General features: G+C 34.8%; 2 protein-coding genes across 3 annotated transcripts; both read right to left on the bottom strand.

Moving 5' to 3' along the window:
* Window positions 1-29: 29 nt before the first annotated feature.
* On the bottom strand, window positions 30-4,907 carry LOC105674921 (CBP80/20-dependent translation initiation factor). 2 transcript variants are annotated; one of them, XM_012371605.2, is made up of 9 exons: window positions 4,342-4,907; window positions 2,687-2,771; window positions 2,489-2,588; window positions 1,921-2,146; window positions 1,596-1,827; window positions 1,190-1,308; window positions 922-1,065; window positions 727-855; window positions 30-591 (listed from the first exon to the last, which is right to left on the bottom strand). In XM_012371605.2, the coding sequence occupies exons 1-9, from the start codon at window positions 4,378-4,380 to the stop codon at window positions 364-366; spliced, it is 1,302 nt and encodes a 433-aa protein (XP_012227028.1). In that variant the 5' UTR covers window positions 4,381-4,907; the 3' UTR covers window positions 30-363. The 2 variants fall into 2 exon arrangements, with proteins under 2 accessions (XP_012227028.1, XP_012227027.1); XM_012371604.2 differs by lacking the exon at window positions 4,342-4,907 and adding an exon at window positions 3,269-3,667.
* Window positions 4,908-5,115: 208 nt separating this feature from the next.
* LOC105674779 (fatty acid synthase-like) lies at window positions 5,116-15,596 on the bottom strand. Its single transcript, XM_067349078.1, has 8 exons — window positions 15,180-15,596; window positions 13,768-13,882; window positions 13,330-13,683; window positions 9,500-12,705; window positions 8,515-9,013; window positions 7,675-8,041; window positions 6,102-7,582; window positions 5,116-5,617 (listed from the first exon to the last, which is right to left on the bottom strand). Exons 2-8 carry the CDS (start codon window positions 13,838-13,840, stop codon window positions 5,478-5,480), a joined length of 6,120 nt encoding a protein of 2,039 aa, XP_067205179.1. The 5' UTR covers window positions 13,841-13,882; window positions 15,180-15,596; the 3' UTR covers window positions 5,116-5,477.
* Between the last annotated feature and the right edge of the window lie 101 nt (window positions 15,597-15,697).

Below are 15,697 nucleotides of genomic sequence, written 5' to 3'. Positions count from 1 at the left end.
CTTTCATGAAAATTAATTATCATAGAATCTTTCTATAAAAGAACTTGTTTATTCGTATTGTCGTCAGCATACAGAATAATCTGTGAACAAGACTTCGAAGGCACGAGATCGTCGCAAAAACCATTAGTAGTCGTTGAAAAACGTAAAAATAACGTAAATCATCATCGTATTTTCGTTCGTGCGTTCGTTATTGTGCGTCGAGAAGCAATGGCGCGCCCGGCGAGCACTTTTATTAAGAAACCTAACCTCTTCGATCCAGTACAAATACTTAAAGTACAGCCGTATTTTCGCGTGGATTATACATTTCCGTACTCGCGCGCACTCGGGAGGACGGACGGAGACCGCGAGTGCCGGTGATAGCGGTCACTTCGAGCTCGAAGGGTAGTAATAAACCACCGCCGGTGCCGGCAGTTGCCAATGAGCAGCGTGTAGTTCGATCAATTGTAAAAGTGTCCTCTTCACCGGCGGCAATGTCGTCTCTTCCGCCAGGAAAGCGTCGCGCACGCTGCCGAGAAGCTGCTGCAACTGCGCGGGCAGCTCTGCGTCCAGATCCTTGCCGATGCACGTAAGGATGATGAACAGGCAATTCGTCTGTGCATATATTTCGAACAAATAAATGAAATCTTTTACCGAAGAGCACCAGCTTTCACGTACGTTGCGAATTTATATCCTAATATATGTGTTTATTTGATCTTTTCATAGTTAAACGATTAATCTGAATTTTACCTCGGCAAGCGAGTTGATGACGGGTGGTTGTAGACAATCCTGGCAACATTTCCAGAGCAGCGTGAGGAGCACGCGTCCGGGAGGAACACCCTCTTGCTGCATCTTCAGTTGCAGCTGTCGTCGCTTCAACTGTAATTGTGATTATACACACACATATGCAATCACACTTAAACATTTAACATTCTAAAGTTATACCTGGCAATACATCTCGTTAAGAAACGTCATAAAGGCCGAGTATCGATGGTAGGTCGCTCCGTCATGTAATAATCTAGCACGATCCTGATACCATTGCTGGCACGTGTTTAGCAACGATTCCAAAAAGGTTTCTTTCATTTCTTTCTATAAAATATACGTTACGTTGAAAAATAATCAAGTAATTCGAATTAATATTGCTACGTTAATAATGTTAATTTATTATTTGTATATATAGTTTACTAAAATAAAATAACAATAAAAAAATGACCTCTATAATCGTAATGCAGATTTTAGCTGCTGGTTCGGCATATTTGCGATTTTCCACTACCCTGTTCAGGATGTGCCGCACTAGTTCCATCAATGTCCTCGCATTTAAGAGATTCGGATCTGTGAAGAAAAGAGATCGGTGACAACTGGGTTAAATTGTTTATTAATTTTCAACGCCGAAGCAAATAAGCGAGTAGTTAAACAAGTTCGATCGATTCAACATTATTTTGTGTTTACTAAAATATATAGTTGGATAAAAAACATGTTTTTATTCACATTTTTTTCTCCGCGTACAAATCACATTATGAATGATGCGTATAATGTGCGCCATTCGATCTGAACAATGTCTATTCAAGTCTCGGGTTTAAAATGAATTATTAATGAATAATGAACAAACTCTCTCTTACCATCTATTGCTCGCAAGAGTATATCTTGAACGGGCGAGGGAAATTTTCCGAGTTCGGAAGCCTCCGCAATGTTGAGTGCCTTGGCAGCCAATACATCCGTTGAATTCAAGCTCTTTGAACGTTTCAAGCCATAGGTGGATACGAAGGTGTGCGATTTTGTAAGCTTGCCCGGTTTCGCCGAATTAACTTTCACTTCATTTTGATCTATATTGAAGTGTACTCTACTTGCAGCCTGTTGGATAAAACGTTTGATAAGTATTGATAATTGTGTTAAATTAATTCTCACGCTTAAGTATTTTATTTTCTATTGTCGCGTTCTACTTACGTGCAAGATATTTCCGCTCGATGCGGATGTGTCTAACAAATGAGACTGCCGTGACGTAGAATTCACTGTTGTGTGATGGCTCTGAGAATGGCGGACCGGGAGTTGCTGCTGTTGCTGCAGAGGATGCTGTAATTGTTGTTGCTGAGCGTAGAGATATCGATGGACATTACTACTCGACTTGCTGTGCTGCAGATAATACACGGAGCGCTCCGATGCATTCCGAGACCTGGTCGAGAGAGATGTCCATTTGCATTATTCACAGTTAATTCGAATTCAAAATTGCGCCTAAAATTCCGAAGTCACTAGACAAGGCCTTAATTAAGCCAGTCATTAAGACTTCATATTTATTTAGATTATCGTGTTAATAGTATTATAATAAAATAGCTGAAAAAAAACGACAAGAGTTAATACACATTAAAAACATTTAAAAAAATAATTTTTTATTTTAAATTAATTACTATAATAAGAAACGTCTAAGTCGTTCTTTTATTTAGACAATTAATATCAAAAGTTTGCATTATTGATTCATTATGTATTATTACATACTATATCGCCGATTTACACTCACTTAGAAGAATGCAAATCATTCTGCTTCATAGTGAATTCCTTGGCATGCACGTTTAGTCGGAGATTAGTGACGTTCGCCGTGGTTCCTTCCGCTCTCCCACCTAGAGATGACCATGAAACCAAACGACGACATCGTGTGTAATAACACATCGAGGCTTACGACACACGTGCTTGCCGCGTAGAACAACAGAATACAAACCTGGGGGTCGGTATATTTCTAGGGATGGTTTAGATTTTGGAGCAGTTACGTTATTACTTCCTTTCTGTGGAATCACATCCCTCATCTAAAAAAAAAAAAAAAAATCAGAAGACAATCATGTGCAAGAAAGCACTAAGTCTATCTTATCTAGAATGTGAGTGCCTGTTCGAGAAATTCTGTTTACTCTTCAAAATTGCTTTGTAGCGATACAATAATTGAGAATAATTGATTCATTTATGTTATTAAAGACTAATAGAGAGAGAGAGAATATTAATTAGAAGTAAACTGATGTTGAATAAAATTTTACACGCTTTTACCAACATTAAAGTTAAACAGAGTTTAATTAACTTTTTTTATGCGCAGAACTAGAAGGAATCGGAGACACGGTGTGTTTGATTTAATTTTAATTAATCTTTGTATTATCTCTCTGCAATGATTCGTGACAATTGAAAGGCAACGTTTAACGCAATGTGTATTCTGCAGCATACGTATACAGCATTCACTGGTAATTTCATGCCGATTTTATTTTACGAAACAAAAAACCGCGTCAAGGTCGATAGCGCGGAAGATCGAGCAACTCACAATGAAAAGTGTACGAAAATCATCCTTTCCAAGGTCCAACGAACGGATGTTACCGAAATCCTTTCCTCTGCGCACGGGCCACGGACACGGGACACCAGAACTTGGCGCGACGCGGCACAAATTAAGTGTTGCACACGCACGTGCACAGAGATGAATTTCCGGGCGTAATGACTCGACGCGATGACGAGTTCTTTTCCGACGAGAGGCACAATTTTTGCGTGTCGGACATGCGTGTATCCATGCGTCGTCACAGTGCTCGCCGTTGTCGTCGTCGCTCCCGCGGCTTCGCTCGCGTTCGCGCCTGTGCACGTAGAAGTTCCTCCGATGACCGAGGACTAATAATAGCCCGACACAGTCACGAGCGAGAGAGTGAACATTATACATCTACGCGACTCTACGTATTAATGTATACCGCTGCACCGCGAGAAAAGCAGACTGAAATACCCAACGAGACTCATCGCGATGACTCTTGAAGCCGCTACGATTGGAACTATAAATCGCGTTCTTCTCGTTTTCGCGTCGCTTACTGCGCTCGACGATGCCGAAACCAAAAATGGTGTTTAATTTACCGGCGTTGTAATTATATTCTTAATCAGTGACAGTGTGTTTTGCGACATGCGTGTTAAAGTAAAATACAAGCTTAATAAATTTTTTTATATTTAGAGAATAAATCAATAAAACAAATATATTATAAAAAAGAATACGACACTATTTTGATTCACGATAAATTTTAGCGATTTCTATATACTACTTTAATTTTAGTTCTTTTTTGCGTTGCTTTTGTATGGTGTGTATTAATGCGAACTTTACTGTTCATTGAATGAATCTGTTGTTTCTTTACGCTGATATACATTAGTTTTAGTTTACATATTTTATAAAAGTTTCTTTGTGCGTTTAATCAGAAATAGACCACAAAAGAATGGCACATTCAAAATAATATCTAATTTCTCTGTTAATAAAATATTATCTGTAATATGAAAAGTATATTAACAAATTAAGCAATATAAAATTAAGAATCTATTTACTTTCATTTTTGCATACGTGCAAAAATTGATATAATGTAATTATCTTACCTTAGTCAACGTTCCGTCTGCGCGATTTGCTCGCACCATTGTTACGCGAAATTTTTGCAACTTTTTTACTTTAGCTTTTAGAAATTCAATAAATTATTTTTCTTATTTATTTTTAAGTTTAATAAATTATTTACGATTAGAGAGAATGTTGTGGTAACAGCTCAAGTATTTCATATGCCACTCCGTACAATATGCGAGAACTTAAATATCACCAACTCGAGATGCGCGACGCATTACGATCAATGCTTACTGTCTATGCTTGATCTGGTCGATTGATCATCTGGTTGTAAACGTCATTCTTAAATCGCTCGCTTATGTAATTTTTTAATAATTATCGTGATAATTTATTTCGCTTTAGAAACTAATGTCAAATGATATAAAATTAAACAATGCCGTTGGACTTTGACTACTACATTGAAACTGTCGACACTTTTTATAAATCCCGTCAGTTAAAAGTTTTCCGAAAACACAATGAGAAAAGAGTTACCGGGAAAAAAGATTTCTTAAGCACTAGTTACGACAAGCCACGGAGTTGGTGCTGACGCTGTCACGTCGATGACTGGAAATACGACATACATATGTAACATATCGTAATATGCGATTTGCGTGGTAGAGGCAGCCACGCACCGCCTCCACACACCTGCCAAGATGGAATATCGACGAAGATGCCGTTGTAGGGATTAGAGCGACAGAGCTGGCTGTTTATGTTGGTCGTTTGTTCACGCGAACTCATGGAGATTGTCGTAACACCGTTGAGCAAATCTAGACATTCACTTTAATAAACAATGCTTTATATTCTGTGATAAATAATAACATGCATATATAATAAGGAATAAAAATTAAGAACAATTTAAGAACAATTACAAGGCTATATCGCGCAAATTCGAGATAGTAAACGCACAGGTTTCTTTAAAGATAATACAGTAATTCCAAGCGCCTGCTTTACTTCCATCTCCTTCAGCAAATTCATACTCAAAGTATTCAGACACTCGTCGGGATTCACTAAATTTATGCCTCTATGGCTAGTAGCGAAGTAATAGTTTCTTTTTCAATTTAGAATGAATAAATTATAATTTGTAGTATGTGCAGTGTATAAATATAAGATAATAGTTCCTTAAAATAATCAAGTTCCATGTCTACGGATTTGTGTTTCTCATTATACTCGCAGATAACACAGGACAAGGAGTCTCGAGCTGAAGAAAATAATCCAAAGCTTCAAGGCAGCTCGATATGTTTTGTACAGTATCGGCTGTGATGGCATTGTCATTTTCCTCATCTAGAAAGATGGACATAAAATAATATCGTTAGAATGAATAAATTATAATGTGTGGTATAAATAACAAAATAATAATTCTTTAAAACAATACTTCGGTTTTCAAAATTACTATCAAAAATTATAATATCTACAAAAGAGACATATTAAAGACGCAATTTTATTGAATAAACTAAAATTTAATTTATTTTACAAAAATAAATTTTGTAATTATCGCGTAATTTTGTAACTAATTTTTATTATGATTAAAATATTATTGTAATTGCATAGAATATAAATATTAGATAATTAGTTATTCTATGAGAGATATGCGAGTACGATTTATCTTTTTACACAGAAAGAAATCAATGTATTAATGAAAGAAATTATTGCAAAGTTAAATTATGTACGTATTCGATTACGCGCCTAGGCATGATTTGCAATACAACGAGAACTATTTTATTGTGATAAAGCTATAGTAAATCTTTGTATATTTCAACATAATCACCTATCATTAAGCTCTTTGCGACAGTACACCATTGAATAACGAGACCGGATTTATTCAATTCTTTTGTTTGTTTAATCAATCTCTGCACAGTAAAATTTGCGAAACCATAATTGCATTGATTCTTATTACCCCGGCCAGCTATCATGGACGAAAATACGATAAAGTAATCCAATTTTGAGTAATAATGATCCGGTAGCATATCAAAATTTCTTGTTAACATCACTGCTTTGAAGTCGTCCTCTTCTAAATTCTTAACTGTCTTATCACTGAAATCGGCTGCCAGATTGAATATACCTCCTATTGGAGGTAGTCCCAACTGGCTTTCTTCGATCATCTTTGTGACATCGGATACTGTTTTAGCATTGTCCGTGATAATGATGACATTATTGTTACGCCAGTGTTGCTCGCGCCATTTCTGATAATTGCTGCATGTTTTCGGACAAGATAGAAGGATGTATTTTGCACCGCGGATGATCAACCAGTTGACTAGTTCTAAGCCGAATTCACTGAGACTACCGACTATCACGTACGTTTTAAACGGGTGCATGTGAACACGTCGTACAGCAGAGATTACTTGGTCCAAGGATTCAGTACTTTTCTCATCATCATGGATCTTCAGTAGTACTTTTTTAGTGTAATGATCGCAATGATTGCAATGATCGGTCTGACCTGCCTGGCATGTAAATGCTTCTTCAAGATCGTTCTTTGAAAACACTTTGCTCTGTAAAGGACATATGACATTGTTATCGATTCCTTCCTGAACGAGCTTTACCACTTTCTCTTTTTCCGACGAATTTTCGTGTAATAAATCTATACAGCAATTTATAAACTGAATGGACCCAATTTTTTCAAACTTTGATAGAAATGTGCTTTTGTTGTTCGTTAAATCAAGAAAACGACCGTCAATTGCGAGACATTCTATGGTAGCTTGTAGGTTCCCTTTTGACAGCGAGTTCAGTACCACATTAACTCCATATCCTGCCGTCTTGAAAAGGATCAAACGTTTAAACGTTTGCATATAGCCGATAAACTCATCGGTCAATTTCGGAAAGACACGTTTGATATGTTGTCTTTGTACTTGCGTATAAACGGTAGTGAAAACTGTACAACCGGCGTGTAGAGCGATAGTAATTGCAGCTTGGCTAATATGGTCCGCACCATTGTGAATCAAAATACTGTCTGTGGATTTCAGGTCACCCCTTACAAACAGTGCATAATAGCTAACCACATAAGCAATCGGTATCGTCGCCGCTTCTTTCAATGTCCATTTATTGGGTACGTCCCAAAGGAAATTCCTATCTGCCAGCACAGTGCTTGCCAATTCTCCAGTTTTGACTATTCCCATATATCTCGTATGATCAGTCAAGTCTCTTCCAGAAAACTCATATCCCAGTGTCGGCCCAATCACGTCATAGTGGTCGTCCATTGTTGGTTTTAAGGCACCTTGCGGTAATATTGTGCTCTTTGCTAACGATACATCTCTGTCGTTTGTATAAAATTTATTCATTAATATCTTTTATTTTTTTTTCATTGTTAGTTAAAATAAATGAGAATGAGGCTTGCTAAAACTTACTCTTTATTAATCGCCGCGTAGTACACCATGCAGATGATCTTGTCTGAATTTGATTCGAGCGTGTAAGATTTTAATGGACTCTCAATCCATATCAATTTGTGCAAATTATTTTCCATCGCAGTGCCGACATAGGCGTGTGCCACCGAAAACTTGCTGCGCACAACATCTAATGGTAAGTATCGATAGCTGCCCCATTTATCATTTTTATACACATTGGCTACTAATTCCTTGCATAATTGGTTCTTATAAAAGTCATTTTCCAATGTCATAGCTGGATTTAAAGGTTTAGTATGTATCTGATCATAAATGTATCGCGTTTTAACAGTGCGATATTCTTTTCGTATGCAATTCAGTAATCCGATAATAACTGCAACAACAAAATATTTTACTAATGTATTTACAATTAATTGATATTAATGCGTTAGAACAATTGAGGAAATTATTTTTAACAGTATATTTATTGTTTTATTATTGATTATAAATATTATTCTATATTTTTGGTTTATTTTATATAAAGAATAATTCGGTTTTCTTTTGCAATTTTTACTGTATGCTGTTAAATATTATTATGCAATTACTGAAACAAACATTTTTACAGCAATAACGTTAGGATTTCTGTAAGATTTTTGTATGATCGAAAACACTCAAGATTGTTGTTTGTTATAAAAGTGACAATTAAATCTCTGTAAATTCATTGAATTGTCTAATTATCTTCTAAAATAATATAGGATTGAACACATTCAACTGTGTATATGTAGTTTTAATTATTATTAATTTATTTATTTCATTTTTTATTGTTTAATTTTTATTATTTGAATATTTATTATTATTTAATCTTACCAGTATTATTATTAAATTTTACTCTATCCTCCTCATTTTCTCTGTTATGACATATGAGAAGTACGTTTTGATACTTTTCATATGCTTTCAAATCCTTGAACCAATCTTTCACATCATTTGTTATAAATATATTTTTAACCTTATTTTTGTTCTTTTTCTTATTTTTGTTCTTTTCCTTCTGTTTCAACAATATATACGTCCTTTTTGCATCAATATATTTTGCGACCAATACCACATTTGTATAAGACGATATATCTAGTAATTTTTCTTGTTCGGCAGTTTCTTCTAAAAGAATAAAACCCTCGGGGCTTAAAGCATTTATCAAGTTGCGGAGAACGATGTCAGAGTGGTTTGATAAAACATCCGTTGCTATAACGAGATGCGCATTTTCAGCGGGGGGTACCTTGCTTGCATCCGTTGTTGCAATCTTACACTTAAGGTCCTTCTCGCTGAGTTTCATGTAATCACTAAAAGATGCAATAGTCACTGTCAGGTTGATCTGAAATAACAGAAGTTTTTGCAAATAATGTAAATAAATGTAGTATTTATAACATTCAAATATTATATGTGTGATTACTTTTTTTTAATATAAAATACAAGATGTTTTCAAAAGTTCGAGAAATGGTGAAAACTGAACGTCCAGAACAGGGCTTATCTTTCACTTTTTCGACCTACTAAAAACATTCTGCGCGAATATAAAATTTGGGGATAAGATAAAAAATCATCATGAAACACATTTCCAATTTTTTACGCGTTTTGTTGGAATTCTCATTTCTTTACTAATTCTTTACTAATATTTCAGCAATTCTTAATACTTTTCAAGTGTTCCTATCAACACACTCCAAAAATTGATCATTGCTTAATTATTTTTTAATGCTGCTATTTATTTTACAATCTGACATTTGAATATATTTCTTCAGAAAACTTTTCTTTAATTCCTAAAATTATGACAATACTATTTATGGAAATGTAGTATTTTACTTACGGTAATCGAGGGTTCAAGGCTAAGAAGTATGTTGCGTACAAGCGGTCCTAAAAGTGATTCTTTAGCTCGTTTATCAGCGACTTCTACAATTTTAATTTTGTACGTTGTCAGGTTCTCGCACATGATTTGCAACAACACGGTAAGTGCTGTATTATGCTTTTGGCTGTTCTCGGAATCTTGTCTGTTGTTCGGAATGTCATTAGGACCAAATTCATAGGGCACGAAATGATATTGTTCATATTTGATATTGCTTTGAGGTTTCTGCCACCAAGATGTCAAAGTTTCTAATCCTATAATCTGAATGCTACTTGAACTGATACCAAAGTATTGGTATCTATATATCGGCAAAGAGGAATTTTGTAATAATTCAAGTTTGTGTTGGAAAGGATTAATTACGAGTTCCTGAATGTACGATATATATTGCGGTTTGCTAAACATCAAATTGTTAAATTGAAATATACTATTTATGTATGATATCCAGTCACCAAGCCAAGTAAGTTCACTGTAATAATAACCGCCATTGTAGTAAAACTTTATGCAACGAAAAACATTGCTATATTCGTATCCGCGTAGATATAGTTCCTTATAAATATCCTTTTCGTTTATTTCAAAATAGTCTTCTACTATCGATGAATCAAATTTGTTGACCAATGGAGACGTGAATTTATATTGTTCGAAAAAAACTGCATAGATGTATCCGCTTGCAATCATACCTACCGATTTATCACCTTCGAAAATCTCAAAAGCACCCGTGTTCTTTGAAACGCTTATTATTAATTTGATCCATTTCTTTCTTGACATAAAAATGATATGTTGAAACCGTACATGCTTAAAGACCACCGGCCACTGGTCTAACGTCGTATTCCACTTTGATGCAAAAGCTTTCCACACCAAATATAGACAAGTGGTTTGTGGAAAAATCATTTCTCCGTTTATCTTATATCCCATTGAGACGTGGCTTATATTCGACAAATCTATTTCAATGTACTTACTCCATTGTTCCATTTCATATCTAGGTACATTCCACCATATGGAATGATCCCATCTAATCAGATGTCCGATCATTGGTCTTCCGCGACTGACGGGAAAGCTTATCGACGTATACAACTTCGAGATATCAAGCTGTATGCCGGCCATGTACAGTTTACCTATTTCGGACGATAGATTAATTACGTTAGTTGCTTGATTCGCGTTGTAATGGTTTTGCAGATTGATTTTAGTTACTGTTTTTGGCAATAATTCGCGAACAATATCGTATGACCACAAATGCGACGCCATATCGATTATTATCGCATTGTTTGGAATACGCGTAATTGTTTCCCGAAAAAGTATAGGCGATAACATATTTTTTGCGTGATACTCCGCTGAGTTTAAATGACGGCGTTGATTTTCACCCGTATCTGTAGGATTTATTGAACCAGAAATCCATTTGGACGATCTTGGTTTTGGTTTTGTTATGATTTTCTCAATTGCGGCAATCAATTGAGATTCGATCTGGGCCAGGTTTTTGTCATGAAAAGCGACACTACAACTGTTAATTTCTTGGACAGCAATCTCTTTGCCAAATATTTTACGACATTTTTCTACGAATTGTTGTACAGGCTGGAAAGGGCCGGAAATGGTGAAAGAATCTTTAGATCTGCAAGTGATATAAGAGGAGATATTATGTTCGATACCAGAGCATTTCTTTTCGACTTCTTCCCAAGCCAAACAGATTTTCACCATAGTGTTTGATAACAGATTGGAATTTTTTGCTTCTTTTACTGCATGTTCGATTGTGCTGATGCTAAGGTACGCCGCTAAGATAGTTTTTTCCAGTGTGAATTCTTCAGAGTCACAGTACGCACAACAGAGTTCTCCAATAGAATATCCGATCATGCCATCAGGAAAGATTCCCATTGACTTCAACAAATCAACGAGAATGATTTGGACAGCCACAATCGATAGGTTCGAAACTACGTTCCGGCTCGTTTCTTTATCTTCATATAAAATCTCTCTCTCGAGATCAATGCCAATAGGCTTTAATATATCTTCGCATTGTCGCAGACTTTTTCGAAAGGGTTCGATGAAAAGTAATTCGGAACTTATGGACGGCCGTTGTGAACCTAAACCGGAAAATATGAACCAGATGGGACGTTTCATATCGTTGTTCCTTAATCCGGTCAATTTACGGGTATTATCGCACTGCAGTATTTCGTAGCCGCGGATTATGTGTCCCGGTATGTTATTGGCATGCACAGCATGTAATAATGAGATAAACTCTTTATCATCTTTATGCTTCTTTGCGTTGTCTAGTAATACGTGTACGGCTTCCTCCGTACGACCCGATACGACAAGTAACATTTTCAACATATTCAAAATATCGTCTACTGGTGACTTTGATGGTGGTGACTTCGAATTACTGCGAAGAATGACGTGTACGTTATTATCACTAGAGCCAAATGCATTTATACCGACAAAACCACCATTCCATGACATATGTTCAGCGACCACTTGCAAACGTCCATTGCACTCGGAAATATTCGAGTTTGGGGTATTGAAATGTAAGTTTGCAGGGATTCTGTTTGTTTCCATCGCGATCAAGACTTTAATAACTGAGCACAGTCCGCTGACGGCTTCTGCATGACCCATGTTGGATTTTACGGAGCCTATGTATAGTGGATTCTCTTTAGTGCGATCTTGGCAAAACATTTCATTGATCGATTTGATTTCTTCGTCTACTGTATCGATACCATGGGCTTCTACATAAACCACATCTGCACGATTAATCTCTGCTTCATTGTATATCTCGCGTATCAATTTGTTCAGCATTTTCCTGTTAGAGGCCCCGCTGTACTCCAACGTGCAATCATTCGTATTCGTTTTCGTGCGAATGACCGTGGCATATACTCTGCGTGCGTCTTTCTTCTTCTGCAAATATATCGCTACCACTGCTTCAGCTCTTACGTAACCATCATACGTGCTATCGAACACTTTACATTTACCATCTTTGGACAGTATTTGTGCACTTTCCAAATAAAGTGAGTTCAACGGTTCCAGTATAAGGTTCGAACCAGCAACAATAGCGGCATCGCATTTGCCGGTGCGTATCGCAGTAACTGCTTGATGCAAAGCGAACAACGAACAGGTTGTGCCATAATTGGGTCCAGTAAATTTAAATACCGAGGAGATGTTGTTAGCCAACATTGATCCATAACATCGGAATTCTGCAAACGAAGCAATTTCATCTCAACAATATGAAATCTTCGGCGCTGCAATTTATTTGCGCCATAAAGGTATTATTACAAATAATGTAGTATTTTTGTCTAAAACTTTGAAAGATTGATTTGTTAAATTTTTTATTTTATGATTTCAAAAGCAAGTTCTTAAGAAATTTTTTCAAAGCGCATAAATATAACGAAGCTACAAGTACTTATAAGCAATGATACGCAGGCAAATTACGAGTATATTTGCAAATCTCGAGATTAAAAAAATGTTTCCTTTTTCTCCAAATTAAATAATTTAATGTAATAATTTATTGTAATTTATAATAAAAAATTTTCGATTCAGCTAACACAATTTCTAAAAAAATAAAACCAAAATTAAAAAATTTTAATTGATCGATTTCAAGGTATTTCTATATATTAAATACATGTCAATTTATAACTTTATAGCAGAGTTAATGTTAGATTTTGGCTTAACAGAAATCCCGAATCTTATGTGTTTTTCAAAACAATGATATGATATGATTTTGTATTAAAGTTTCGGGAAATCTTTGTTTTACATATAAAATATATTGAGAATTAAACAACTAATTGATGATTTGGAGTCAATTTTCAAAATATACAAACCGTTTGCATAACTAGGAGTTTCCGTGTACGATTTGCAATTTTCTGAATTGACGCTAACAAAAACGCCCGTACGAGATAGTGTCAGAGTAGTGGGGTTAACACCAGCGTCAACGATTGCTTCGTATGTGACCTCTAACAACATACGAAGTTGTGGATCTTTCATATGCGCTTCTTCAGACATCTGAAAAAAGGAAGCGTCGAAGCTTTTAAGATCTTTAATTTTGCCGAATCGGCATGACAGTCTGCTGTTTTGTTTATTCACTGGCCAACGACGTTCGTCCTCGGTAACCATATCTATTCCATTTAATAGGTTTTCTTTAAATTCTTCGATATTTGACGATTCAGGCAGACGACCTGGTAAAACATTGATACTTATATAATGATACTTTTATAATGATTCGGTCTATTGTATAGCGAATATTTGTAATCAATAATTACCTGACATGCCCGTAATAGTAATATATTCGTCCTCATGTTGAACATACTTTTTCTCAAATAATTGATCATACATTTTCTTAGATGATTGATCTAACTCCTTAATCTATTTGTATCTCTGTAGGAGATTTGTTAAAAAAAAAAAATTACAATTTTTTTCAAAGAGACATTCATGTAATTGGTTCTGTAATGTTCAAATTAAAGAAAACAAAGAAACATTTAAAAGTGAGTTTCTTTGATTTCGATAAAATTATTATATTTTTTTCTAATAAGTGAAATAATCTTTCTCATGAAATGAATTACATTACATTCACAGCATTCACATCTGAACGATTTTTATTATCATTTGCTGAATTCTGAAACGTTTACAATTACTACAGTTTGGAAAAAAAAATTGTATCAATTTGAAAAGAATCAAAACGGTAGGACATCATTATTTTTATAATTATATGTAATGTAATAAACTTTATTTTCAGTTTAAATTTATAACTGATTTTTTAGTTTTTAATTTATTGTCAAAAGTGGAATTTAAATTAAAATTACGATAAATTTGATGGGATATATATGTTAATATTTCTGAGAAATAAAATATTTGTAGAATATTCAACAGTTAGAACAGTGAAAAAAAAGCGAAGTCATCTATAACCAATATACGAAGGATATAATTTTCGTGATTGAATCAATCTATTGGCTTGTGTTATCCGAAATTTATTACAAGTATGATCAATAAGATAAGGAAAAATGAGTAAACATTATGAATATTTGTGTGAAATTTGAATTGTTAACCGTCGAGAGAGAAGGACCTTTAAGGAAATATACCCAAATGTCCTTCAATTTCAACAATTTCTTTACATCTACTTAATAATTTCATGTTACATTTACATCCGTAAAACTTAATTATCAATTAGTTTCCGATTTTCTATTTATTATAATTTCTGTAGCATGTAATTTCACTTTTTATACTTATTGGGTAGCTAATAATTTTAAAAATTTTCTATTTATTTATATCTCGTGCTTATATTAATTTTAATATTAAATTGTACGATTATTCAATAAACCAAAATCAATAAACCAAAATCAATAAACCAAAATGGTTAATAAACCAATAAACCATTGTTGAAATTGAAGGACATTTGGGTATATTTCCTTAAAGGTCCTTCTCTCTCGACGGTTAACAATTCAAATTTCACACAAATATTCATAATGTTTACTCATTTTTCCTTATCTTATTGATCATACTTGTAATAAATTTCGGATAACACAAGCCAATAGATTGATTCAATCACGAAAATTATATCCTTCGTATATTGATTATAGATGACTTCGCTTTTTTTTCACTGTTCTAACTGTTGAATATTCTACAAATATTTTATTTCTCAGAAATGAGCTCGGATGTCACGTTTTCGGCTACTTACTAAAGAGAGAGAATCCACTACCGACGTGGTCTGAATTGTCCAGCACAAATACTCGGAGTTACTCGAACTTCGAAAATGGAATTTGCGATTATCAAACGACACTTGGAGAATAAATAAAAATGTACAAAAAGACGTGATAAAGATTGAAGCACTAGTCGTTTGAAAAGTCTGTGCGCTGGCCCGCAATGCGAGTTCAACTGCGGACAATTTGGATATGTCCGAAGATTTTAGATCGTAGCGCGATAATGTTATGTAGAAGCAGATAGATGTAAACAGAAGCGAAAATGTCCTGAATAGTGTTTTTACGCGGTCTTCTGTGGCAGAAGAATCCATCGTCGCTTTAAGCAGCTTTCTCACGTTATATAAAAAAATATTCCAGTCCCTTTATATTTTACATGCAGAGAGAATATCGCGAAAACATTACACGAAATTAATATATCAGATTTTACAATATATTTATGCATTCTTTCTAGCATAACCAATTTTTATTGCTATATTATTCTATGCTTTTTAATTGT

This window comes from Linepithema humile, chromosome 2 (assembly GCF_040581485.1).
Source record: "Linepithema humile isolate Giens D197 chromosome 2, Lhum_UNIL_v1.0, whole genome shotgun sequence".
In the NCBI taxonomy this organism is placed as follows: Eukaryota; Metazoa; Arthropoda; class Insecta; order Hymenoptera; family Formicidae; genus Linepithema; species Linepithema humile.
The sequence above is the reverse complement of the archived record's forward strand: the minus strand, read 5'-3'. Positions and strand labels throughout refer to the sequence as shown.

What these genes read in the sequence shown, in the direction of transcription:
- LOC105674779 (XM_067349078.1), bottom strand. Translation starts at nt 13,840, where the DNA reads ATGTATGATCAATTATTTGAGAAAAAGTATGTTCAACATGAGGACGAA. An exon ending in GCCTTGAACCCTCGATTACC is followed by an intron (nt 9,014 to 9,499) that starts GTAAGTAAAATA and finishes CTGTTATTTCAG; the next exon opens with ATCAACCTGACAGTGACTAT. An exon ending in TACGCGGCGATTAATAAAGA is followed by an intron (nt 7,583 to 7,674) that starts GTAAGTTTTAGC and finishes TACAAACGACAG; the next exon opens with AGATGTATCGTTAGCAAAGA.
- LOC105674921 (XM_012371604.2), bottom strand. Translation starts at nt 3,652, where the DNA reads ATGTATAATGTTCACTCTCTCGCTCGTGACTGTGTCGGGCTATTATTA. An exon ending in AATGATTTGCATTCTTCTAA is followed by an intron (nt 2,147 to 2,488) that starts GTGAGTGTAAAT and finishes TCTCTCGACCAG; the next exon opens with GTCTCGGAATGCATCGGAGC. An exon ending in CGAGCGGAAATATCTTGCAC is followed by an intron (nt 1,828 to 1,920) that starts GTAAGTAGAACG and finishes TTTATCCAACAG; the next exon opens with GCTGCAAGTAGAGTACACTT.